The sequence below is a fragment of the Pan paniscus genome, chromosome 2 (genome assembly GCF_029289425.2).
Source record: "Pan paniscus chromosome 2, NHGRI_mPanPan1-v2.0_pri, whole genome shotgun sequence".
Classification (NCBI taxonomy): domain Eukaryota; kingdom Metazoa; phylum Chordata; class Mammalia; order Primates; family Hominidae; genus Pan; species Pan paniscus.
In genome coordinates, this window is record NC_085926.1 from 173,673,712 (window position 1) to 173,700,943 (window position 27,232).

A 27,232-nucleotide genomic window follows, 5' to 3' on the forward strand; every position below is an offset into this window, starting at 1 on the left:
TTTTTATATATACAAATATTTACCATTGTGTTATAATTGCCTACAGTATTCAGTACAGTGCAGGTTTGTACTGTACAGGTTTGTAGCCGAGGAGCAATAACCTATACCATGTAGCCTAGGTGTGTAGTAGGCTACACCATCTATGTTTGTGTAAGTACATGCCATCACATGTTTGCACAATAATGAAATCATATAATGATGCATTTATCAGAGCATATCCCTGTAGTTAAGTAATATATGACTGTAGTTTAATTTTAAGCGCTAGCCATTAGTACTAGTAGTCATGGCTAGATGGTCATATAAATATATTTCTTAGAAAACAATGTTGAAATCTTACTCAAATAATTATATGAAGGCAAATAATTATCAAACATAATTATTTATGGAAAATAAAACTATATAAACTTACTTACATGACAGGCTGCGATGTCCACTAACATTTTTATTAGCATATCATGGTATTTTTACAAGGTAGATTTTACAAATGATCTCCAACATCTCTAAATTATCTCTTTCTGAGGGAGGGAAGATAAAATATTCAAATTGATTCAAAATTTAATTTATATTTCAAGGTCTTCATGAACAAGAAAAATAGGTGGAATTCCTTAACTTCTTTAGAGTTTCTTTTGTTTTATTATAAGTATATTAGCCAAATATGCAGAAGACCATAACTCTGAAACTGTTCAATCACTCGCATTTAAATTAACTCAAAACTCAACAATCCCTTTGGAACTGAGATTGCTTTTGTAATTCTTTTGTATCCCACATAGCAGTTGGTGCCTAATAAATACTTGATGAATGAGCTCTCAAGGTAATTATTTTTCCTTAATTTTTGTCAACTTCTACTGTAAAATTCTTTCTAAATTTTCTTAGATATGATGAGAGTTTCTGTGACTTTCTTTGTATTACAATGTAGACTCTTTTGGATATGTCTTCTCTGTGTTAAAAGTATCAAAATTCTATCATCTAACCATCACATATGACTTAGTCATCTTAATGTATTTTATACAATTGAAGAATCATCTCACAGACTACCTGACATTTACATAATTTCAACTGAGAACATATTCTACTACTTGAGGTCTTGGCTTTTGTATGGCTCAGAATTCACTGAGTAATGTTGTTTTCAGGATATTGGATTAGCATGCCTGCCAGAACATTCATTAAGCATGGAACAAAATGTCAAGGTGACTTGTATCAAGATGTCCAGTGCAAAGAACCCATTACTTTTATTCTTCTCTATTTAGGGCCACAGTTCCAAAGGGTACAGTTAAGAACTGCATGAATTATTTTCTGCATATGTTAAATATTAAGTTTCAAGAAAAAAGGTGGATATAGATTAATAGAACTGAGCCCACTGAATAAAGTCAATTACTTTAAAAACTAGTATGTATTTCAGATAGTGACACACATCTTACAAAAACAGCTAAACATCCATGAAACTCAGTTATTAATAAAAAATACAAATGCATTTTGTTTTCCCTAAGTATAATTTAATAAATTAATAATGGATTGGGCAATTGTTTAAACACACAGTGACGACAGAGTCTAGAGCATCTAGGAAAAGAAATGCAACAATTATTTAGTTATCTCAGATTTCATAAACAGGAAAAGCAGGGGACTTAGAATACAAAATTTCAAAATACTAGGATTGGCTAACTTAATTACCAACACCAAGTAACTATGACCTTTTTCTCTTCATTTTGATAACTTGGTTTATATATGCATTGATTACTTCAACAAACCTATGCATTACTATCAATAAAATTGGCTAGATAATCTTCCGTGAAGCAGAGTCTGTGAACAGGAGTCTGAGTAATGACAGATCTCTTTCTTTTGGGGCCCCAAACGGTCCCAGATCCATTGTTCATCTAGTACTTCAAGTCACTACCACCAGTTCATGAGAGTTGGAACTCAAGATGATACCTATTTGCCTTCTCAGTTTTTAGGAGTAGCTTTCACTAAATACTGCCTGAAGAATAAACATCCTTTTATGTGACACAAGCAGAGCCAGTAGATGTTTAGATGCTTGAAAAAGCATTTTATTTATTTTAACTGAAACACTCATTATCAATCTTTTGGTATAAGACAAAGAACTTTTCTTTGAGTATTGTTCTGGGGATTGGAATTCTAGATTAGATTTACTTTCTTGTTGAAACAACACATATGATGCAACGTCTAAGATTCCTAGTTTCAGTTTCCTCACCCTGGAGCAAGAAATAGGCACTTGCAATGCAGATTTTTTCTACCTTGTCACTATACTCCTTTCCTCCCCTTATTAATAATCTTTTCAGTTATGTCTCCACATATAATTGTACAACACTTTCAAATTTCATCAATTAATCTGTGTAAGTCTGTCCAAAACATTCAGGTTCATTTTCAAAAAGATAACTCTTTCTTTCACACTTAAACTATCATTATTTACATAATGCTAATTAAATCATGTAATTTTGTATATAATTACACATGTAACCAGAAGAAACTAGTTTGGGAACAAAACAAGACATCTTTGTATATGTAAAACTCACTGGAGGAATTGTTGAATTTATGTGGGTGTCATGCATTAGGTTTACGTTAGGGAGCTGGGAAAAAATACAGACTCAAATAAAGCATCTCAGATCCATTGCATCTGAATCTCTTAAGCACCTTTAAAAGTTCCGCAGGTTATTCTCATGCACATTAAATTTGATAATGATTCCTAGAACATTCATTATAGAATACTTGCTAATATTTAATATGAGGAGAAAAATGTGCTATATAGTGGGGCAGCAAACTAGAGGATAATTCTAAAAGAATCCTGTGGAAATACACTTTTCTATTACCAGTGTAGTGGATATTGCTCTTTTAAAATTTATTTTTGAGTGCCTGATATCAAACCCTGTTTTCTATATGGGGTGAGTCCCCTGCGAGCTTAGCTGGAAGCAGGGCATATGTCTCCCCACAGAAGGTGAATCAGGGTCCAGATATTTGTATTTGAGCTAGGGTAAAGGCATGTGCCCTAAGCTTAGCTAATTGGATGACCCCTCCCAGGACTTTACATCTGAAAGAAGAGAAACCAGGACATTGGGACAGTTCAACATTATTCACTCTTGTGGACAGACTCTGTCAGTGGCAGAGCAGAAGTAGAGGCAGCAAGACTGTCATGACAGAGGAGTGTTCCCAATGCAATGGTGGCAGTGGGGGTATCTCAAACATTGATGTCCTAAACTGACTATTTCTATAATGGGATCTTGGAAATATCCTTATACCTAGTTGTTTCCCTTGGTTACTGCTTCATTCTCAATGTCTTCTATCATTTCTGTAAATTGTTACATATAGTATATTGTATATAAAATATATATACAGTATATTTTTTCAATAAATTATTTTTTTTCTTACATTGTACATGATTAATCTCTGACGGGTATAACCACATGCACACCTATTTTGTGTTGCGTACCTGAGGACCCTCTTCAACCCTCTAATATTCACAGCTGACAGTGTGGAATTTACTTTTAGAGTTCCCAAAGCAAAAAAAAAACCCTGATATTTCCACTATTTACTCACAACTTGGAAATTCTTTTCACAATTCACTTTAACATAGTCACTAAAAATGCCTGTCTAGTACTTGCATTTAAAAAAAATAAATGGTACTTCGAAATGAGATGATTTTACTTTTTAAAAAATGGTGTAATATGTTGTTTTTGTGTCCATTTGTTTACACATTAAAACCACAACATTTTCATTTCCTTGTGCCAGCAAAAGTTGTTGCAAATAGTGACACACCAATAAACTGTGAGGAAATTTACTCAGCTAAGAAAAAGTACCAAAGTGCTCCTTTAAAGCATTAATTTTTGTCACATTTTCAAAGTTAATATTTATTGTGTTAACTTCTGTAACAATTCTTAAAAATATGAAATGTGATGTTTCTAGTTTTTGTAATTAACATTAAATCATTCTTTCATTAAATACCTCAAGCTTTGTGATCAACATTCATAGATTCAATAGGTCAATTGCTGCACTTTGTACTTACTTTTCATTCTAGCTAAAATTAAGCAAACATTACAATGTTTTGTTGATTTTGAAGTGTTCAAATCATCTTGAATACTTACTATTCAAGAGAAACCATGCATTTTTGACCCTAAGGCAATCATTTTCAGATGTCAACTAAATGAATTATCTAAATTCTTTAGGTCAAAGAAAACTATATCTATAATTGTAAAAGAAAATGTCTATGTGTTTTTCATAACTATAGTAAGTAATCAATAAGTATAGTATATCTGGATATATTTGATTGAAAAGAACACAAAGCCGTACTCACATTGGCTTAACTGACGTAATTGAAAATCAAGAGGAAGTGCAGATGTTAGGTTGGATCGATGCAGTGTTGCAATCACGTCATCAAGGAATAAGTTTCTTTCAGTCTCTCAGCTCTACCTTCCGTAGTATAAGCTCATCTTAAGACTGATTTCCTCCTGGTGGGGTAAAAGAAGATGTGGCATTTATAGATTTCATATCCATAACCCATACTTTTCAAAAGGAAAAAGTGGATTAGCTTTTGCTGGTTCTTTCAGAAATCCAAGGACTGCTGCTTTTAGAATCCTGCAGGAAACTTCCTCTCAAATGTACGTGCCAACATTTGGTCACATACCTATTTCTGAAATAATCTGGTGAAAGAATTACTTTTTCCTTAATTAGGACTGTGTTACTTGAATCAACATTATGACAATTGAGATCAGATAACCCAAGTTAAATTCATACCATGGGGAACTACCTCTGGAGCTTTTCTCCTAAACAATAAAGCACACAGTGAGCACTGCATAGAATATTTTTAGACTTTGTACTACGTGACAATGAACAGTATATGACAGAGAGGCAAGATGCAAAAAAAAATTTATAACAAAACAGCATTTTCTTTTTTTTTTTCTTTTTTTTTTTTTGAGACGGAGTCTCTCTCTGTTGCCCAGGCTGGAGTGTAGTGGGCACGATCTTGGCTCACTGCAAGCTCGGCCACCCATGTTCACGCCATTCTCCTGCCTCACCCTCCCGAGTAGCTGGGACTACAGGCACCCGCCACCATACCCAGCTAATTTTTTTTTGTATGTTTAGTAGAGACGGGGTTACACCGGGTTAGCCAGAATGGTCTCAATCTCCTGACCTCGTGATCTGCCGACCTCGGCCTCCTGAAGTGCTGGGATTACAGGCGTGAGCCACTGCACCTGGCCCAAAGCAGCATTTTCTAACCATCTAATATAAATATGGAATAAAGTGAAAAATTTTATAAAACATAAAATTAAATCACCTCATACTATATAGTATTTATTAAAGTATTATACAAACAATAAGTTCAAAATAATATTTTGATTTATTCATCACGTCTGGCTTCCAACCTAGACTGTAAATTTCTAGTTTCTATCCCTAAGCAACTAACACAGTGACTTACTCATATTAGATGTTTAATAAAGGCTGTTCAGTAGAATAAGCGGAAAAACATCAATACTGGCTGAATTACTCACTTTGTTTAAATAGATGCAGCTTAAATGGCAAACTTTTGGCTTTAGAGTGAACTTCAAAACACATAGTCCACATCCTTCTCATTATTAGAATCAGAAAATAAATGAAAAAAATAAAGCTGAATTACCTATTTTGTTTCGTTTTGTGACCTGACCATTACTGTTTGCCAGAGGTAATGGAGGTAACTAAAGAACAATGGAAAAAGGACAATGCAAATATCTGGAGTGCAGATGAAACGAAATGCATCTCTATATTAATTGTTAAAAGCCTGTAGGATATTCAAATAAAATTGTCTTTGGAGGGTGACAGGTTCTACCTACTGAGTGGAAGCTGAAATACTAAGAGATAATGAGTTCCAAATAAGTAAAGAGAGAAAAGTTATCTAAATATTGAGTTTGAGTTCATAGAGATAAGATGAAAGAAAATGGTCGCGATGAAATATAAATAAAACCAAGAAACCAATTAAATGAGTGTGAAAAAAAAAGTAGTCAACTGTATCACTGTCTTCTCCAAATTCTGAAAGGCACTAAGGATTGTGTTAACTTCATCTGATTTTAGTCTTGTTTTTGAATTAGTAGGAGGTTTTTTAATACAAAAATATAAGTTTTCTTTATTGTTAAACTATCGAGCACTGTGCAGTGGAATGGGAGTCTTACTTGAATATCCTAAAAGATAACTTCTTACTCAGGAAATTTCTCCTGAAAAGCAATGTAGTTATAGTTAGATGGACTGAGAACTCTTGACAGTAACTGCAAAAGAACACAGTTGTTTACTCCCTCTACAGTCCTCTGCTCTATTTTATATTTTAATTATAAATGCAAACAGACACTTTTATCTATTTCTTGGGTTATATCTCTTCAAGATGATAATTCATGTTTAAAAAAATTATGCTGTGATGGTTTTCATAGTCAACTCAGGCTGCCTGAGACAACATACTATAGACTGGGTGGCTTAAACAACAGACATTTATTTCTCACAGTTCTCAGGACTGGGAAGTTCAAGATCAGGGTGCCAGCCTGGCCAGGTTCTGGAGCGGGTACTCTGGCTGGCTTGTCAGTGGCTGCCTTCTTGCTGCATCCTCACATGGTAGAGCGAGGAAGCTCTGGTACCTCTTCCTCTTCATATAAAGGCACTAATCCCATCCTGGGGGCTCTACCCTCATGACCGTATCTAAACTTAATTACCCCCAAGGCTCCACTTCCTAATATCATCCCACTTGCAGGGGCTAAGGCTTCAGTGTGTGCATTTGGAGCAGGAACACAAACATTCAGTCTATAACAATGGTTGACTTTGGTTTTTGTTTTATGTGAAAATTCCATCTGTCACTCTGTGAACAGATTTTTAAACTTTTAATAAATCAGTACAGATATCCTAACTTTGTAATGCATACATCATGAGGACTGTTTGGCATGATTTACTAATGATATCTCCTGAATTTAGCTAGTCATTTAAGAATTGTCAAATCCATATTGTACTCTGTCAATGGGCGCGATGGCTCACGCCTGTAATCCCAACATTTTGGGAGACCGAGGTGAGTGGATCACGAGGTCAGGATATTGAGACCATTCTGGCTAATACGGTGAAACCCCGTCTCTACTAAAAAATACACACACAAAAAAAATTAGCTGGGCGTGGTGGCAGGCGCCTGTAGTCCCAGCTACTCAAGGGGCAGAGGCAGGAGAATGGTGTGAACCTGGGAGGCGGAGCTTGCAGTGAGCAGAGATTGTGCCACTGCACTCCAGCCTGGGCAACATAGCGAGACTCTGTCTCAAAAAATAAAAAAATAAAATAAATAAAAAAGAACAGATTCTCATGGGAAGAAAAATGCTACCAAATTTTATAAATTATCTATTGCCTCATTGAAAATCACCTCAAAATCTAATGGCTTAAAAAATAACTATTTTTTCTGTTATTCTTCAATATGCCATTTAAGCTTTACTTAGCTGGGTGGTTCTTCTGGTTGTGGCTGGGCTGGGTCTTGTTATCTGTATTTATGTCTGCAACCAGTGCCTCTGCTGTGAAGTTGTCTTGGGGCTAGCTAGTAAAGGAAAACCTCTACTGACCAGATCCTTGTGTTCTTTCCTCTTCCAGCAGGCTAACTAACCCCTTATTGTTCTTATGGTAACATGGTGGTTTGACAGAGATGGAGGGAGAAGGAGAGAGAGTGGGGGAGAGGCAGGGTGGGTGGGGGGTTGGGAGAGAGAGAGAGAAGCAGCATGGTAGCTTGCCAAAACTGTGGGGAGGGGAAGGAGAGAGAAAGCAGCATACAGGAGATTTTGAGACATGGGCTTTCTACATATGCTATATTCTGTTGGTCAAGGCCCAAACCAAATTCAAGAGGTAGAGAAGTAGTCTGTGCCTCTTGATGGAATGAGCTGGCAAGTCTTATTTTAAAGGAGTCTGCACACACAGAGGAAAATAATTGCAGCCATTTCCCTCAACAATCTACCACACGTGTCTTTGTGCCTCAGTTGTCTGCAGAGTGAGTTTATGGCTTAACAATATCAACAAAGTCTTAATTCTCATTCTGCTTTTGCTAGTATAGAACAAATTCAAATTTAGCTCAAAAGATATGTGTAGTATAAATAGTGTAGCCATGCATTTTGTGCATTCTCATGGACGTAGTATCCAAGTAAAATAATCTCCTCTAATGTTGATATAAATACAGTAATCTACTGTTAACTATGGAGTACAGTTAGTATAATCCCTAAAAGAAATAGCAACAATTGTATGAAATTTAGCTGAACTTTTCTCTCTGCATTCAGCATGTATACCCAGTCAGTTTTGAAAGGCATGACTTATTATTTAGTGTGATTTCATTTAGGAGTTTCTCAACATGGGGTATAATGAATGTTAATTCAGGCTTACAATGGATGGCATCCTGTGCCCATTTATGAATATAAGAAGGAACATTTGAAAAAGAGTCATTATTTCCATCATTAATTTTCTAATTCAAACACATGGAAATGACTTATGAAGATTTTAGTTGCCTTTGTTTAAAAATTCATGGCTTTTTTTTTTTTCAGTTTTCTTTTGCTTTAGCTGAGAGGAAAAGATTTGTCAGTTGAGTAAAGATATTTCATCTCCTTCACTGATACTGCCTGGAGTTATTAATTAGGTTTCTGAGTTTGGCGCTATTCTTTCCTGGTCACCATGATGTGTCATTGAAACAGGCTCATTAAAATGAGTGATGTGTGTTGTAATTTCATTAGTGTCATCAATAATATATTACACTTTCCTTTTAGTAGTCTCTTTATGTTGTGTGTGGGTCAGGATAACTGTATGAATTACATTTATAAGATCCAAATTGTTACAGATGAGGGAAGATAGGCATGAGGGTGGAATTAATGTTATTTTACACATGATAACTACTAAAATGATTTCAATTAAATAATATTTTAATTAGGTCTGATGTCTCTACATGCCATTCTAAGATACATGTTCTGTGTATGCAAATAAGATAGTGATTTATTGAATTAGATCTATGCTAACACAATCTATTCTTCCTGCAGGGAAACTTTTCTAAATTGGACTAAAGCAGGTGTATTGAAGAGCAGGAATGATTCACTAAGGAATATGAGTCCTTGTGGTTGTAAAGGACAGACTTTTAACATGGAAACTCTCAAAATATATTCTCACTTTATTTCCACTGTATTTTTTCTGCCAGACATGTGCCTTTTGACTGGCTATTGGTCAGTTCCTAGTCTTTCCCAATCTGAAAAATGGGTCTATAATGGAGGAGAGACACACTTAGGCACTCTGATATAGTGTTTGTTGTTAATACCTTTTAACTCTATTTGACCAATTCAATTTTGGTGACATTAAATGGGAATTCAAAGAGCTTTTGAATTAGAAGCTTCTGTAAGAGTATTGATCTAATTGAAATATCCACAAACAAGAAGCATTTGCATATTAAAATGGTATAATACTGGTTTTGCTGTCAAGAGATGATTCTGGGAGTACTTAGGATTAATGATTGAATATGTAAAAGTTCTCAGAGCCAAGAAATACATGAGAACATATGTGATAAAATGTAAAAACATGATTTTGTTTTAGCCTTCCATTTAAGTATTAAAAGTAATATAATGCTATATTTTCATAAACGATTCAAAATGCAGAAATTTATTTTATGTAAGTAGGAAGCTAAGTGGTTTTCAGCACATAAAAAAAAACTGCAAAAGATGAGCTAATTCTGAAAATCAGTAGGAGAAATGATCTTTCTCATGAAAATTTAAAGAAGATATTTTTATTAGCCCCGATTTGTTTTTAAGGTAATACAATTTATCTGGGTGAAAAAACATATTTCTACTATTATAATAAAGATCATCTAACTTAAGTAACATCAGAAGCTACCCAAAATGAAGGTTTTTTTAAATGATGATGAAAAAATCTCAGTCACTTATATTCTACTAGAATCTCAGTATCTTAGCTTTATGCTGATTTGTATCCAATTTGAGTAGAAATGGATATGAGTGTTTATCTTCCATAATAGCTTGCCACAAGCCTACTACTTGAATCATGTAGCATATGGAAAATGTGTTTAGCTACTTGCAGAATTTCACAAACTAAAAAAGGATCCATTTCTGCTCATAGGGCTTGTTTACAGTCATTATAAAAGCATGTTACTATGTTGCTTACTAGTTAGGAGAAGCAAGTGTTGGCATACTCCCCATTCCATTGCATTGGCCTTTAGGAAATGTATGTATTGATTTTCAGTTCTAAAACAGTAATCATTCTAATTTCTTGTGTTTTAGACCTGAACATTTTTTTAGGATGTATTTTTATTCTTCTACATTATACCTCTTCCAGATATTTTATGGTAGTTATTGACACATTTTACAAAAATATATTAGCTACTGTTCATGCTTATGTGAATTGCCATCACAGGATTAATCTGTAACTTTTATGAGCATATTTTATTAATAAATATCCATATTCAATTTAATGATAAGATGTTAACATTTAATAAGCACAGAATGTATATGTAGAAATGTACTTCATGCCATTGGGTTTTGCAGATGGGGAAAAGTCATTATAACAGTCTAAGAATCTTTAAACATGCCCCCCATAATATACTAGTTGCAATGTTACAACTCATTTAAGGAATAGTTTTTGATAATAATGATTATAATATTTTTGTTTGTCAGCATACTAAACAATTTGTCCTCAAGGTATGGAGATAAAATGTTTGATACAATTTTAAAAATATCGATTGTACTCTCTCTTAAATTCTGGAAATATGTTTGCCATTTAATGATTCATAATTAAACATGAAACTCATAAAGTGAAGGAAGAGAATTCAAAACTGTAAATATTATGAAAAATGATTAATTTTTTAATTATAGTAGTTTATTCTTTTAGTAAAGTAGTATAGGTTGTCTACAAAGCAGTATTTTTTACATAGCTGAATAATTAAAATATTTTTAATCCATTTTTATCTTTCTTTAAAATATCTTGATTACTAAATGACTTTTTCATCATTTCTATATGAATACATATATATATCCATTTATATTTATGTTTGTTTGAATAGTAGATATGAATGTAAATATGTTTGATATGTATCCTGGCACCAGAAGCCAAGTCTTTTTCCTAAATGACAAGAAAGCTTATGTTAGCCTGAAAAAACTAACTTTTGTATAGGTTCTGTCAAGTACAAAAATATTCCAGGCAGTTTCATCTCCATTTTGAACAATTCTACAGTTCAGTCAAAGTTTCTCTAAAATTATTTGGTTTCTCATTTTTATGAAATAAAACTAATATTTAGGGAAACTTTCAATAAGTATTTCACTAATTCTCACTATTTAAGTCATTTTGAGATATCATCAAAACATTTTCAAAAGTTCTCTGTATAAAAATACATGTATACATATGTATTTATGTACATACATAAATAATCTCTTACATGATTACATTCACATGGTTGAATGGCTTCTTCTGAAAATCCCTTTAATGTTAAGAATACTTGGAGAATAGCGAAGGGAAAATGTCTGCTTTGAAAATCCCTTTAATGTTAAGAATACTTGGAGAATAGCGAAGGGAAAATGTCTGCTTTAAAGAATGTTCTGTGCCTGGAAGTAGAGACAAAATTTTCCGAGTATACGGGGGACTCTAACATTTCCTGGTACTGGATGATGAATCAATTTTATATTTATTGAACATATAGTTTATTCCCAGATTGCACATTTCTCATCTGTAACAGAGGCCTGGAGCAGTTGTGTGTATGGGCATAGATTGTGCATTTCCCAGGCCAGGTGACCACAATGTGGATCAAGCCAGCAGTGTTGGTGATGAGGCAGGTGGAGTTGTTCCCAGTGCCAGAGGCAGTTCTATCCCTCTTTTACGTGCTCCTTGGGCTACAGAGCTTCTACACTCCACAAGACCTTATACCAGAGCATTGCTCACAACCCTCTTGCTACTCCACCTGGGAGGTAATTTTCTCCCTCCCATATTCAGGGAATATATTTTTCTTAATACAAACTATAAACCTGAATTCAAGAATATTCAGAATTTTGAGAGTATCTTTCTTGCACTGCTCTATTTTCTTAATACAATGCTAAGTTTACTCATAAGCATGAAGATAAAGGATATTGGACTATTAGAGATAGTTCCCATTTAAATTTTTCTGTCTTGAACAAAATCATTGAAATAATCTCTCTATTCAAGAATCCTCTTTTCCCACCACCCCTCATCATGTACTCATTTTCAACAGAAATTTCTCTCCAAAGATACAAAATCGACTGTTCTTCAGTGAATTACGGCTTAAAATCCAAAATAAGCTGAATTGATATAACTTATACCAACATTATTGAGGGTCTACTGAGTTCCCAGCACTGAACTAAGCCAGATAAAAATTTAACTAAATTAAATCACCATGACTAAAGACCTCCTAGTCTCACAGCACTGAATTAGACTTGATACAGAAGTAACATGTTCTTCACTCTGAAGTGTAAAGCAATGAGATCATAACATATTCTTGAAAATAGGGATTAGGATATCACAACAGATAAGACACAGAGATGGATAAATGAATATCAGAAGCCGATTGGACATGTAAGGAAAGCGAATGACTTACAGGGTTCTGGCTTGGGGGATTAGGTAGATTTCACTCCCCATTAATCCCTACAGAGTATATGGTGAAAAGTTCTGGCAAGGCTGAGACAGTGAAGCATTGCTGAGAGGAAATGGTGATCAAGAACTCAATCAAGTTGATGCTGGTGCTAGAGAAAAGTATAAATTAATAAATTTTGTGCTGTGGCCCTGATTCCATCTTTTCAAACTCAGTCATCACTGTGTAATTTAAGTCTTTGTCACCTTTCATCTGGACTAAGTGGTCTTCTGTTCTCCAGGCTCTATATTACAACCAACATAATTATTCCAAAATGAAATATAATCACCTTTCTTGCTTACATCCTTTCGCTGGTTTCCTATTGCTTATAGGAACAAGCTTAATCTTTTTACCTTGGTTTACCAGGCCCTGTATGATATGACTATGGCTTGTTCACCCATGTCTGCTCCTATCATTGCCCAGTCTGGCCCTATACTCTGATCTTACAAAAATGCTAACATGGATTTCACTAAGGATATCATGCTGTTCTATAATTTTGTGTCTTTGCTTATGCCATTCCTTCTGCATAGGATGCTGTCCTGTCTTCATCTCTTTTAGCTTTTTTACTTTCCTAAAGTTTTGTAACTGGCAGCTCCCCTCATCTTTCAAGATGCGGTTTAAATATTCTCCATTTAGACCTCTTTTTGACCTTTCCCAGTAGCAATATATCATCTGTTATAACTAGACCTTACATCTCTACTATAACAATTAGAAAAATGTATTTAAGTTATTTACCTGTTTGCCTCCCTTATTAGACCACGAGATTTCAGCTAGTTTGGGTTGGAAATAAGACAATGATGCAATAATTCATAGCTTTCTAACAAAATGCATCTATTTGTATCTATGAATGTATAAAGGGGACTGTCTTAGACTTTCCCAAATCAAATTTCTCCTTCTCAGCAATTTGACTAAGTTACAGGGCACTATCTTATTATGCATTCCACACTTGTGAGAAGATGGTATTCTAGATGTCAAACATATATAAAAGAAGAGAGAACAGTGTAATGAATTATATTACCCAGTTTCAACAATTATTAACTAATGGTCAACTGTGTTGCCTCTATACTGTCTGTAGCTCCACTCTCTCATCTGCCCTCCAAATATTTGAAGCAAATTCCAGACATAATAACATTTCATTTGCAAATATTACAGTGTGTATTAATATTTCTAAAGTGATAAGAGCACTTTTAGAAAACATTGATGATACCATTATCACATCTAAAATATTTGCAATTACCTAATATCACCCAATAATCAGTGTTCAGTTTTGCACTACTTCTCATATTTTAAACTGTTTAAATACATGTCTAGTAAGGTCTATGCTTTGTGATTGGTTGATTTTTTTTTTGGGGGGGGGGACAATTTTGCTCTGTTATGGATATTTTGTCAATATTTAGAAACATTTTTGGTTTTTACACTAAAGGAGGAGTGCTACTGATATCTAGTGTGTGGAGGCCAGGGATACTGCAAAACATCCTACAATACACAAGGCAGCCATGACAATAGAGAATTATCTAGCCAGAATAGTAAGAGGGCAACATTGAGAAACCCTGGTCTATAGGTTCCCCCTGCATTATATATTGTATTGCAATTGATTTGTTGAATAAACTGGGTCATTTGTCTTATAAAGTTTTCCACATCTATATTTTGCTAGTGACACATTGTGGTATAATTTATTTTTTTCTGTTTCTTGTATTTATAAGCAATTAAATCTAGAAGCATCATCAGATTCAGATACAATTTTCTTTTTCTATCAAAACTGCTTTTTTTTGTTTCATAGTGTTGTGTACTTCCATCAGGAGGCATATAATTTCTGATCATTTCTCTCTTTCTCATCAATATGGGAAACTATTGGTGATCAATGTCTAAATTTGTTAATTCATTAGGAGTTGAAAAATCATATTATATTTTTATAATTTATTCATTTATTGAAAACATCACTGACTCTTAGAAATATTCATTCCAATGTTTGATAGAAAAATAGCATTGTGCATGAAACATTTATACATTTTGTATTTCTTTTCAGAAACATCCTGTACCACCTTGATGAAAAGACAAGCCGGTTTTCAATACTTATAGAGGCTTGGGAACACTGCAAACCCCTTGCATCAAACGAGACCCTTCAAGAAGCCCTGTCAGAGGTGTTGAACAGCATTAATTCAGCTCAGGTTTACTTCAAAGCAGGACTTGATGTGTTCAAGAGTGTCTTTGATGGGAAGAATTGAGAAAACTCTGAGCATTTTTAAAAGTTTGTTTACAATTCCACAAGCAAAAGCTCTAATTTAACCAGATTTTCTGACATTGAAGGCTTATTTTCCCCAATGGCTTTTCGACAAGTATAAAGCTATTATTACATTGTATTTTTTAAATGTAAATATAGAAAGAACATTTTGCACATTTAATATTTTTCTTATATCTACATTTCTGAATATGTAAAGCAAGTTATTGAAATAGGACTTAAGAATTACCTATTAAAAAGAAATGTGATATATATAAATATGTACTATTTTGAGGAAAAATTTCCAAGAAGTTCTGGACTATCTTTGTTCCTATGGGCAGGGCATATAGGAACACAGTTTATTCTCTCTGATAGAGCTATTAATAACTTAGTTTCTGTAAAAGAAATGGAGAGTTGATATGGTTCAGATTAACTTCACTATTAAGTGTTCAATATGAAGAATTCAAGTATTCTGACTGAGTGATTGGTTGACCTAAACCACTTTGAATGTTTCTATTTTATGAAATGAAGTTTCTCTTCTTAACACAACTAGATGTAGTAATACACTGGTTATGAAATTGTATTTTTTAAAGTATTAATGAAAAAAGAGCCATAAGCATTCCAGGGAAAAATCTCAAGGGAGCTACACAGAGCAATTTAAATGCAAATTTTTTCCTAACAACTTACAAGGTGACTAGCTTTGAAACCCCTAATTTGCCTCAGTTGATTTTCTAAGAATTTCAGGAGTGATGTATGTCTTAAGAGGGAGAAAAAAATATTTCTTATTACTTTTTCTCTTGTTTCTGTTGGAAACACTGAAACAGGGACTCTAAAATGAAAGCATCTCACATTGGTTTTCTTTCTTGTATCTTTTCTGAAACTCCTTGCTGTAAGGCAGCTTTCACAGAGTACTATATATTTTCAACAGTAAAGTAGCAGAGTTTCTCTTTGAAACCCAAAATGTCTTCTAAAGAATCAAATTTCTATTTCTGCCTCTGACAAAAAGAACTTACTATGAAAGAAATAGTTGTTTTATCAATAAAAGCCCCTTAATATTATGAAGAAACTTTTCATATTTTTTCTTCTTTATCCTTAATTGTGACTAAGATGGAAATCTAGAAAATATTCATGCTTCTAAGTTTCTGCAGTGTTACTGTAAGAGAGTGTCTCGTCTACACTTCAATTCTTCTCTCATGTGGAAAACTAAGCTTTTTATATTGACATTGCCATTGAATAGCTCTAGCAACTATTATTATTCCCCCAAACCCTAAAATTCTACCTATTAGGTATCAGGTTAAAGTTCTAATTTATCTTTAGAAATTTATGTGAAAAATGGTTTTCCTATACTGGATAAAGCAATTCCCCTTAGGAAACACAGCCTCAGAGTATTTCATATAAATTTTCTCTACCTAATTCAAACATATCTCCCCATGATACACCACCAGAGTGACATTGCAGACAGTCTGTGTATGTTTAAATTTTCACTTTTTATGGATGAGTAAACCTAGTCTTAGTTTAAAGGCAAACTAAAGTTGAGGGGAAATAATTAATCAATACTGATTAATTGATTTATAAGGTTCAACACTGTCTACCCTAAATAATTTTTATATGCTCAAGGCGAAGCAGGGAATAGAGGCAATTAGCTAGATAATTCAAGCAGAAATCCATTTTCATCGAAATTGCCTGTGTGCACATATTTTTAGATGAAAAATGAAACTACCTTACAATATTATTTTTTTAACCAATGTATTTGTTTGCAAACATTTGCCATGTTGAAGAGTGTGTATAGGAAAGGTCTAGAAATAAATAGGCTTGTGCATACCTAGGCATTCATGCTCTTTCTTCCTCTTCAGAGATCATCAGAGAAGAGGTGGGAATACACAAGCAGGTGCATGTGAGCCCAAAAGCCAGAAAGCCTTATATTTAACCAAAGGTTGATGTGTTCATTCCAGTTATTCACTTACAGATGAAACTAAAACAAATAAAGGCAAGCTATTATCAGTTTGGTAGTTCATTATTTTAGAACAAATTTCTAAATGAATTTATTCCCATAACCTACAATAGCACTGAGAACAGAAAACATGTTTCTTCTTCATTTTGTTTAAAGATTGCGTACCTAGGTAAGTCACACTGTATAGATAAAAACCTTCTTCTGTATTCCTCACCTCTAAATTATATGTTATTTGCTATTTGAAAACTGTAGTTAACTATGGTTTTTTATTAGTCTATTAAAAGATACGTGGAGATATTAAATTATACCTAAAGCAGACGTCCAACAAATTCTGTACATGCTGCTTTACAACTTTGCAACAAACCTCTTAACTAGCAGCATTATTTCTATAGTGTGATTACCTGAGCGTGCCTCCAAGTGTATATCATTTCACTCCCCTCCCCACCCCCAATAGATTCAAATAAATAAAATCCTGAGCAAATTAATAGCAAGTGTTGTTAATGTGAATTGGTAGTAGGTTTAAGTTGTTGCTGAGTCGTCTATATGCCTGGTACTTCTCACAATCTTTCATACATAGAATTGTGCCTAGGAAATAATGAATCATAAATATTCTCTGAAGAAAATGTGGTAAAGGTGTAACAGTGAAATTTATGTTCAGGCAGGGTACACATGAGATACTGCCCTTTATGGAAAAGCATAAGTCTCAGAATCAAAAGAAAGCCTAAGAAAGATTCTGGTCTAAGCCCTGAGATCTTGCCTTCAGCCAGAGAAGGCATTATCAATTACCCCCACCACATATAGTAACTAAACCCAAAGGGAGTAAGAAACTTGGACATAGTCATATATTTAGTTAGTAACAAAAGCACCACTGGAATTTAAGCTTCTCTGCTTTCTCATGCAGTATATCTTGCTCTTCTCCCTGAGGAGACAGGGTTATAAATGATCTTTTCCAGTGCATTCTATGTAACCAGCCATTCTGTAAGATGTTGCATGGGCTGGAAACACTGCTTTTAATTCAAGGCTAGTTCATTCTCTGACTGTACCTGACAAACAAAACTCTCCCCGAGAATTCAGGCAAAGAACACAAAGACTGGGTGCTTGAGAGAAAGTGGGGAGAATCCTTATAGAACACCAGAAGTCAGGAAGAAGGACATTGAGCAAAATATATCTGTAAGAGGGCAAGTTAGGCCAGTGTTAAGTCAACAATCTAAATCACCGTTTCTCAAAATGTGAAATTTAGAAAGACAGGGCTAGGAATCTACATCTTCAGCAAGATTTCTGGATGTCTGTTACACACACTGAAGTTTAAGAATTTCCAATCTACATTAATCGTAGTTTCCAAGAAAACACTAATTGACATTTCTAAATAAATTGAAGAGTCACAATAACAAGAAAGACGTAAAGATTTGTTATTAATGGAATAATTATGAGAAAAGAAAAGTGGACCCATTTTATCTCTAAGAAAACAATTCAGTTGCAGCTTATATTTGTGCCTGCTACATCCCAGGCACTGGTGTTCTAGAATTTTTCCCATGTATCTTTTTTTTTTTTTTTTGAATTCCCACAACAACCCATTTAAAAATGAGAAAACTAGGTTGAGTGACTTGTCCACAGTTCCAAAGCTAATAAAAATGATAAGGCATATTTATCTTCTGGGCCCACTGTATTCAGTTCTTTGTTCTTTACACTGAGTGCCGAAAAAAAAAAAATCACACTATTTTGATTCTAGAAAGTGAGATAATTGAAAATGTTAACATATTTCTCCAAAACTGATCAGACTGTGGAGTCTGTCACTTTTTTGGTATAATAAAGGAGTTTGAAGAAACAAATGACATCATTCCTGATGATGGTAGCCCACTCCAACAATGGCATGTATATGTAGGCAAGTTTGAAGATATCTATAAGAGCATTAAAAGGCAAGTGCGCCACTGTGGAATATCATGACAAGTAGGCTTACAAAAGTAAAAAGAGACCAGAAACCACAAGTCTTACACTTTCATTCTCTAAATGCTTATATAATTTCACTAAAAAAAGAAAAGCAGGTGCTGTGATTTAGAACAACAGTTTTATGTTATTTTTAAAAATTCAGAATAACCAATTGACTTTTTAAATTAAATAAACGTAGAGCATACAGTAAGTTTCCCCACAGGAAAGACAGATGTTAACAAAAATAAAATAAATGATTATTTGTGACCATGTTACTAATGATGAATCAGCATCTTTGCCTCAAATGAAAATCTATAATTATTTGTACGATAAATTGGTAGACCTAGCCAAAAATGTTCTCATGAGACATTCTGTGATACGTGTAATTGATTACTCCAAAAATTAAGCTTTCTCTGAGGGTAACACATTGTCATCTCATTGGTTTAATGGGCTATTTAAATGTGCCTTAGCCACACATTTGCTTAATAGAAAGGAATAATTTTAAACTACCAATGCATATGTTCTAAACTACCATAGAAAGGAAGTTGGCCCACATATTCCAATAAATATATCAGCAATAGAAGTTTCATCATGGGACCATGGATACAGTGCAGGGAAAAAACAAACAATATTTAAGAAAATATATATATTCTGCCCAGCCACACTGGTGAGTTTTTATTTCTTGTATGAGTTTAAATTGTCAACTTAAAAAAGCCTCATTAGAATTTGCTATTCGAAAAGACCTTAAAAACCCTCACAGAGTTCTAAACATCCCATTCATTGAAAATACTTTTCAGTTAAGTAGATTTGTTTTGTGCACTTCACAACTTTTAGGTGACATGAATTTGAAGCATAGCAAAAGAAATGTATAAAGATAGCCTTTTCTGGTCATTACCATGTCTACTCAAGTTTCTGTTTTCTAGGTACACTCTAGCATTGTAACTTTTTCCCCCTGAGAAGTAATTTGAAGATCTATCAGTCTCAATTTAAATGATCTGTTAATCAGCCAGAGTTTTAGTTTCATAATATCGTTCCATTGTCTGGCAAAGATATACACACTAAAGTGCCTTTAGCAGACCTGGGACCGTCAAGAATCTTGTTACCCTGATTATTGCAAGATGACATATTTCTTAAGACATTTATAATCTCATATTCGGGTTGAATCTGAATTTACAAATAAAAGGGTTAAATTGAGGCAGTTTCAAGCAGCATTTAGGAAAATGAAGTGGCTTCAAATTTTAGTGTTTCTGGTTACATTATTTTGTTTGAATTATACAATTACATAATTTTCTGAAACCAAAATGGTAATTTTGATGGATTTTTTAATGCCAAAATCCAATCATCAAGGCCAAAGAAATGCATGATTACTCTGATTTCTTATGCACCATTCAGTCAAGACTTAACTCAGAGGCAGTTGATTCAGTGCTTACATCTAGACAAAGCTTTAATGAGTGCAGACCCAGCCTAACAGTATTTCATCTAATTTCTTTGATGGCTTAAGCCAATAAGCACTGAGGTAGCTTTTCTCAGAAGGAAACAGATTTTATTTTCCAGGGGCTAATTAATATGCACCACCTAAGTCCCCAAAGGATCACACGGGTGCCTGTATCATTCCATATGTCATGTGCTATATTCCTGCAAGCTCAAGAGATTAATATACAATCATTATTATGAATTATTATGTTGCATTGAAGTTAATGTCGGTCTTTTGTTCTAATTAAAGTACAAACTTGGCATCTGAATAGAAGCTTAGCTAGAGAAGTGGAGTTAGAGTTCCTATTTTAATGAACTACATATATTTTTCAATCAAAATGTGTAATTATTTAATTATCTAGCCTGCTCAGTAATCATAACTCTCCAACTTCTTCAAAGGACCTTTATTCAATATGTTACCACTCATATGGTCATTACTTGGTATGTGTTTTATATTTTGAATTTCTTAGATGCTTTCAGTGTATGAGCTAGTGTTTTATTAATATTAAACATTTTTGTTTACTTCTATATCAAGCTGCTGCAAATGGACTACCTTATTTTAAAAGTTAGAATAAAATGCTATTACTCTCTAAACAGAACTTTAGCATATCTGTTTGATAAGAAATACACGAATAAAATATTTTTCTATGCTATTGCAAATTGTCCGCAGGAAGCAAAATGCCAGATGGTTAAGTGTAGCTCACGTAATTATATTCCAAAGGTGTTATAAATAATTCTATTTAGCATCTGAGATAGGTCTCTATTAGGCAATTTCATGTTTACATTTCTAACAGAAAGGTTTAATGGCAAATATTCCTTATATTCTAACTTGCTACTTGGAGAATATGGATATTCTGAAAAGAAAAACCCTTTCTAGAACACTGTGCAGGACTAATTTTTTTTAACAGACATCCAGAAAATAGCCTGGGCAACAAAGTGAGACCCTGTCTCTCTGAAAAAAAAAAAAAAAGAAAGAAAGAAAGAAAAGAAAAAGTAGCTAGGCATGTTGGTGTGCACCTGTGTAGTCCAGCTACTAGGGAGGCTGAGGCGGAAGAATCATTTGGGCCCAACAGTTTGAAGCTGCAGTGAGCTAAAATCATGCCACTGTAGTCCAGCCTGTGTAACAGAACCTATCTCAAAAAAAGGAAAAGAAAGTCACATGCTGTTGATAGTAGTTTTATATGTGTTTGGAATGTTAATATGGGACACATGCATTTAATACTTTAATCATGTATTCAATGTAGCAGCATTTAGATATGTAAGATTTTAGAAGTAAAATCTCAGTGGTATAACATTTAAAACACAGCCTTAAAATGAAGAATAGGGATGAGCAGGAGAAAATTTATAAATTAACCCAGGGTAAAATTTGGAGGAAAATTTTTCCGAATAAATTTGCTTTGATTAAAAACAAATATCTCTCAAGAGGTGTCCCAATTACTAAATTATGTTGAACTGTTGTGGTGTTTAGCCTTGTTCAAAATGATTTGATTATCATCTGGATTCAGAAATCTTTTCATTGTACAGAGATTTAATTGTCATTGTCGTTGTTGTTAACTGATTTTTAATGATATTGATTTAGAGGCATTTGTCTGTAGTTTTTAAATTACTATATAGGGTTGAATGTCTAATTTCTATAATGTGTGGATGCCCATCAGATATTTAGTGCATTCTATATTTAGCCCAAGTGTGATCACAATTTATTTTATAACTTTTTATGTGTTACTTACATGACTCAATATGCATCTTACTTAAGAAATTATGTTGTGATCTGGAGTGACACAAATGGATTGAGATACCACATCCATTAAAAATATAAGTGAATATTTTATATTTAAGTTGTTTAAATATTTGTACATTATTGAAAACATAGTACTAGGAAATGAAGGCACCATTTAACAAACGTGTTCTGAGTCATAAATTTCATGAGTTTGTACGTGAAATGTTTATGTTTAAAACACCCATTTTGAAATTATTAAATACAGGTAAAAACATTGCTATACTGTGTTTTTATGACAAAATATACAGTATTTTATGTGTGCACATGAATTAGTTATTACTCTATTTTATTAATGAATTATTTTTACATAATATATATGACAGCCAAACAGGTGTTCACTTGTTTAGGGAAAATTCTATAATATTTTATCATCTTTTTTTGTCCTTGCCTTCCATTCTTTTCTTGAACATTTAGTTAGATTTGCAGTTTGTGACAAGTTCCATCAAGTAACAGTACCTGTATCAACTGCAATGTTAAACAGTTTTGTTTTCTCAAATTTGCTCTAAAAAATGCTCTCAGTTATTTTTCACATAGAAAAGAATTTTCTGTTTGCATGGTGAGTGTGATAGATTTCATTCATTTATTCATTCAGGAAATATTTGCTAAAAGACTCTTCTAGTCCAGGCACTGTATTAGGCACTAGTGATACAAAGATGATTAGCACAGATTAGCACTATTTTACTTTTGGAGCTTTACAGTCAAATAGGATACAACACTTCAGTTTAACTAGTAGCAATATCCATAGATAGTACAGTTTATTGCAAACATATTGGCAGAGCAGAGACGGTTTAAAGGTGCCATATGTTCAGGCCACATGCCAGTCCCACTGGACCTTCCTTAAGACTCTCTAAAGAACAGTGCTCTTTCTCTAACATCTCTGCTATACAATAGCCTGCATTTGGTACGGGCATAGCACTGTGTCAGACTCTGGTTGCCAAGCATCGCTTGGGTGAAATCTTTTAATATTTAAAAAAGCCTACGAGATAGGTGTTATATCATTTTGTCCCATTTGATTGATGATAAAACTAATGGTTAGGGCAATTAACAACTTGTGACAGTTATTATACTACTATATACACACAACTACATGGCTATAAAAAACTTTTAAAAATCTGCAGGAATATATATATATATATATCTTGTGTGTATATAGACACACACAGAGGAGGTAATATTAAAACAACATATAGAGTTATGTATTACTCATGGATGTGTATATATTCAAAATATTAAAATCCAGACTGAAAAAAATGAACACCTTGTTTAATTCATGATAGTAGGAGGGAAACAAGTGCTAAGGACAGGATACAGAGGACAGCTTTAACTGTAATGCTTTATTTCTTTTATACATAAAAAGGAATTGAAGCAAATACGATAAAACAATAGGTGGTAGATTAGATTATTATTCTTATTTCTTTTCACTCTCCCTTGTCAATTTGGGTGGTAGGCACATGTGTGTTTATGTAATTCTTATTATATTTGTGAATTAAAAATACAACTCACAAAGTAACATAAATTCCTTATAAAGTGGTCTGATTCTGGAGCCCACACTTACAGCCACTAATCTAATCTGGCTTTTAAAATTTTATAAGCATGGTCTTTTTCTTGTCTTTTTCTTTAACTATGCTAATCTTAGGAAGGCTGCTTCCATAAGGCATTTTCTGACATTCTAAATGCTCATAGATGTGATTTCAATGCAGTTACATTTATTATCTACTTTTTTCTCTTCAATTCTTCTCTATCTCAGTAAATACACCAGATTCTCAAATCAAGAAATAAAAATCATCTGTGATTCTTTTCTTTACCTCTCTTCTTACATCCAATCCATCGCCATATTGGCTTGCCACAAAATACAGCCCAACTCTGTACATTTCTCCATCGGCACTGCTGCCATCCTACTCAATGCCACCATCTTTTCTTCCCTGCATTACACTAGTCATTATATCTATTTCAAGCAAAAGGGATTTTAAAACAGGAAAATGATTAGGAAATTATTAAATGTCCAGACTAATGAAAACGTAAAAGTGCTGTTTTTCAGAGACAGTAACTGCAGGAAACCACTACTGACTTTAGGGCTGGAGAAGCATAAAGGAAGAAATCTATGATAACCCAGGAGCTAACATTCTACTGACACTCCCGGAAACTGTTGGTGCTGCTGGTGTAACCACTGCATGCAAGACTTAAAGAACCGCCACAGCGTAGATCAGAAGCTTGGGAGTCTCCGCTCCCTCAGACTCCCATACCAGAAGCAGGAAAAACAAAATGAAACAGCCTCCACATGTTTTTGCCTTTTAATCCTTGTAAGTGCCTCTCATTGGCAGATCCAACGGGGATCCAGCTGGCACAAGGGTCTGTGGAACGTGCATACGTGTTCCCAGCTCTAACATTATGAGAGAGGATGTAGGAGGTGGGTATGGGAGTGTGTCCATACAGACCATGGCTGACACAGTCTTGAAAATGATTTTTCTATGAAAGTATAAATGAGTAAACATACCTAACTCTTACATCTGCATGTATCAAAATACATTGAGATTTTTCTCTGAAACTATGTAGCTAATTTAACCATATAATATATAATAAAATAACATGAAATGGCTTTAGTGTAACTGTTCCATGCTAATTTATAACCAACAGGGTGATTAGCTTGAGTGCAGAGCTAAGAGAGCAAAAGCATGTAGACATATAGCATTACATTTTTAAAAGGAGGTCTATATAAGGTGATATCAGAGCAGATAATAAAAATAATAAAATCTTGTAGAAGCCAAGAAAGGTTTCTCAAAGGAGAAAATATTTGAGTTGTGTCTGAAGAGTAAATAGAAATACTTCAGGAGGAAAAGGAGAATGATGGCATCCCAGAAAAAGGGAACTGATTATCCAAGTCACACAGGATAAAGGACAGGACATTCCCTTAGTTTTCTGCTTCAAAGTTTCTGTTTTCTTTTTCTCAGCCTCAGCAAAGACTGGAATTTTTACATTATGGTTTTTGTGAAAAGAACAACTTCCAGACTGCTTATCTTTTAATTTAGACATCACGTGATATTATAAAATGTTTAATATGACTAACTTGGAAATAAAATAAATTAAACAGATTTTTATCATAATACGGAAGTCATAGCATTAGTAGTTTCCCATCATTTTTGGCATAAAATTCATATGCCTTAGGATGATTTCTAAGACCTTTCCTGGCTGACTCCCACTCTTCCCTTTCCTTCTCAGTGCGTACCTGTTTTCCAACCCACATTTTATACTATAGCCTAATTGAAGAGCCCACGCTTTTCTGTATGTGCCATGCTTTCTCATGTTTCAGTACCTTTGTGACTGCTTTCACTCTTTCAATGGAACAACCCTCCATTATGTATATACCATGGGTATCTATTTTTTCTAAAATAAATCTTATTAATAAAGACATTTCAAACTTTCTGTGGAAAATTATTCAAACCTGCCTCATAGTACATTATATTGTCACATGCGGTTCTTGTATTTCCTGGGATTTGATGAGTTAATTCTTTGTTGAGTCTCTAAACCACCCTAAATTATGTCTGTAATTTTGTCTTTGATTAAGCTACATAGGCTTGGTTTCTCTTATTCCCAAAAGAAAAAAAAAAAGAAGAAAAAGTTAAAAAAAAAAATCCCACCAGATTTCTGGAAAAAAATAGATACAAGTCCAGATAAAAAATTATGCAAATTAACACTGTATTGCTAACTGGGGCGTCAGCCCCAAGTCCTTTTTTTATTTGAGCATCTTGGCTAGACATGGAAAAAAAATCTTCAGTTTACATTGTTTGGCCTGAATACCTTAGGAGACTGAAAGTATTGCTCTGCCTATTTAACATGAAAACCCAAAGTCATAGACAATTTGAGCCCTTCCTTGTTTGCTTCAAATATGTGGTAATCACTTTCATCCTTTCTTCTTTCTCAGCAGATCATGTCATTTATTCCTTCTCCAAACATAGAAACTTAACTGTATTTCCATGTAAAGTATCTTCCTTTCTTCCTAAAATGTTAGATAAGTCTTGCATATTCAATTCCATTTAAGAAAAGAGAACATCAAGAACAACAAGAACAATAAAATCAATAGCCTATCTCATTTCTACTTCCACATATAGGTACTTACTTGCCTTTTTCCTCTCACTCATAATTAAACTTTTTTCAGACTTGCTAAATGTCATTATGCTTTTTCCTTCATCTCCTGCTAATTCTCCATTCCTGGATAATCGGGTTGGAATTCTCAATATTTTACTCAACAAAGATTTAAATAAGTGCAATATAACCTTTCTAAGCAAGGTTAACTATAACTTATTGTACAAATTAGGACACTTTCCTAAAGGTAAAATATGCATTATTAATAATTATTCTGGAAAATCAGAAGTTGGGAATATCATGGATCAGGACATATGATCACCCTTTTATCTCCAAGGCACTATGTGTAATGAATGTGTTTAAATTCTCATCTTGCATGACTGTAGTGATATTAAAGTCTTTTGACATTTCTACTTCCTTAAAATATTTACCCCATGGCTTTCAATAAGTAGAATTTATTAGCCTAGCTTTTCTCATTTAGGGTGGGTGCTGATGGAATTGTCATAGTGTTGAAACGTAAAGGGTGAAACAGCTTACTATGACCTGTATGGCTCATTGACATTGGGAGAAGACACTACTCAAAGCTTCTCCACAGGGAGGGAAGAAGAGGAGTAGAGTTTGCCTCATAGGTCACAATCCATGGCATAATAATCAGACACCAGAAGGAATTGATTACAGGCTCCTAAAAATAAATTTAAAAAAAAAGTAAAAGAAACCTATCTAATTAAAAATCTATCTAGTTAGAAATCTACAAGCAGAAAATTTACAGAAGACATGTCCAGAGAAAAACTCTGAGTGGATCCCAAAATCTCCATCTGGAAAGATTAGTGAAGGGTTTTTTTCTTGTTTAATCGAGTCCATAAAGGTTGGAGAGATAGCCATTTCTTCAAATGTATAGATACCAATGCAACGAACAAGGAACAAGAAGAGTCAGGGAAATATGACCCAAAGGAATAACATAAATTTTGAGTAATAGACCCTAAAGAAATGGAGATCTATGAAATATATAACAAGGAATTCAAAATAATTGTTTTAAAGAAGCTCAGTGGATTATAAGAAAACACAGCTAGAGAAACAAAACCAGGAAAATGATACATGAACAAAATGAGAATATCAAAAAAGGAATAAAACATATTAAAAAAAGAATGAAATGGAAATTCTAGAAGTGAAGAATACAGCAACTGAAGAGAAAATTCTTTAGAGGGG

At 33.7% G+C, this 27,232-nt stretch overlaps 1 protein-coding gene across 1 annotated transcript in view; it reads left to right on the forward strand.

Annotated features, from left to right (window-relative positions):
* The window catches only part of NAALADL2 (N-acetylated alpha-linked acidic dipeptidase like 2), a 1,375,347-nt gene extending 1,349,963 nt beyond the window's left edge, over positions 1-25,384 (forward strand). Inside the window, exon 18 of the mRNA XM_063602605.1 lies at positions 14,628-25,384. Coding sequence (XP_063458675.1) covers positions 14,628-14,826 — 199 coding nt within the window. The 3' untranslated portion in view covers positions 14,827-25,384. The remainder of the gene's footprint in view (positions 1-14,627) is intronic.
* Positions 25,385-27,232: the final 1,848 nt, after the last annotated feature.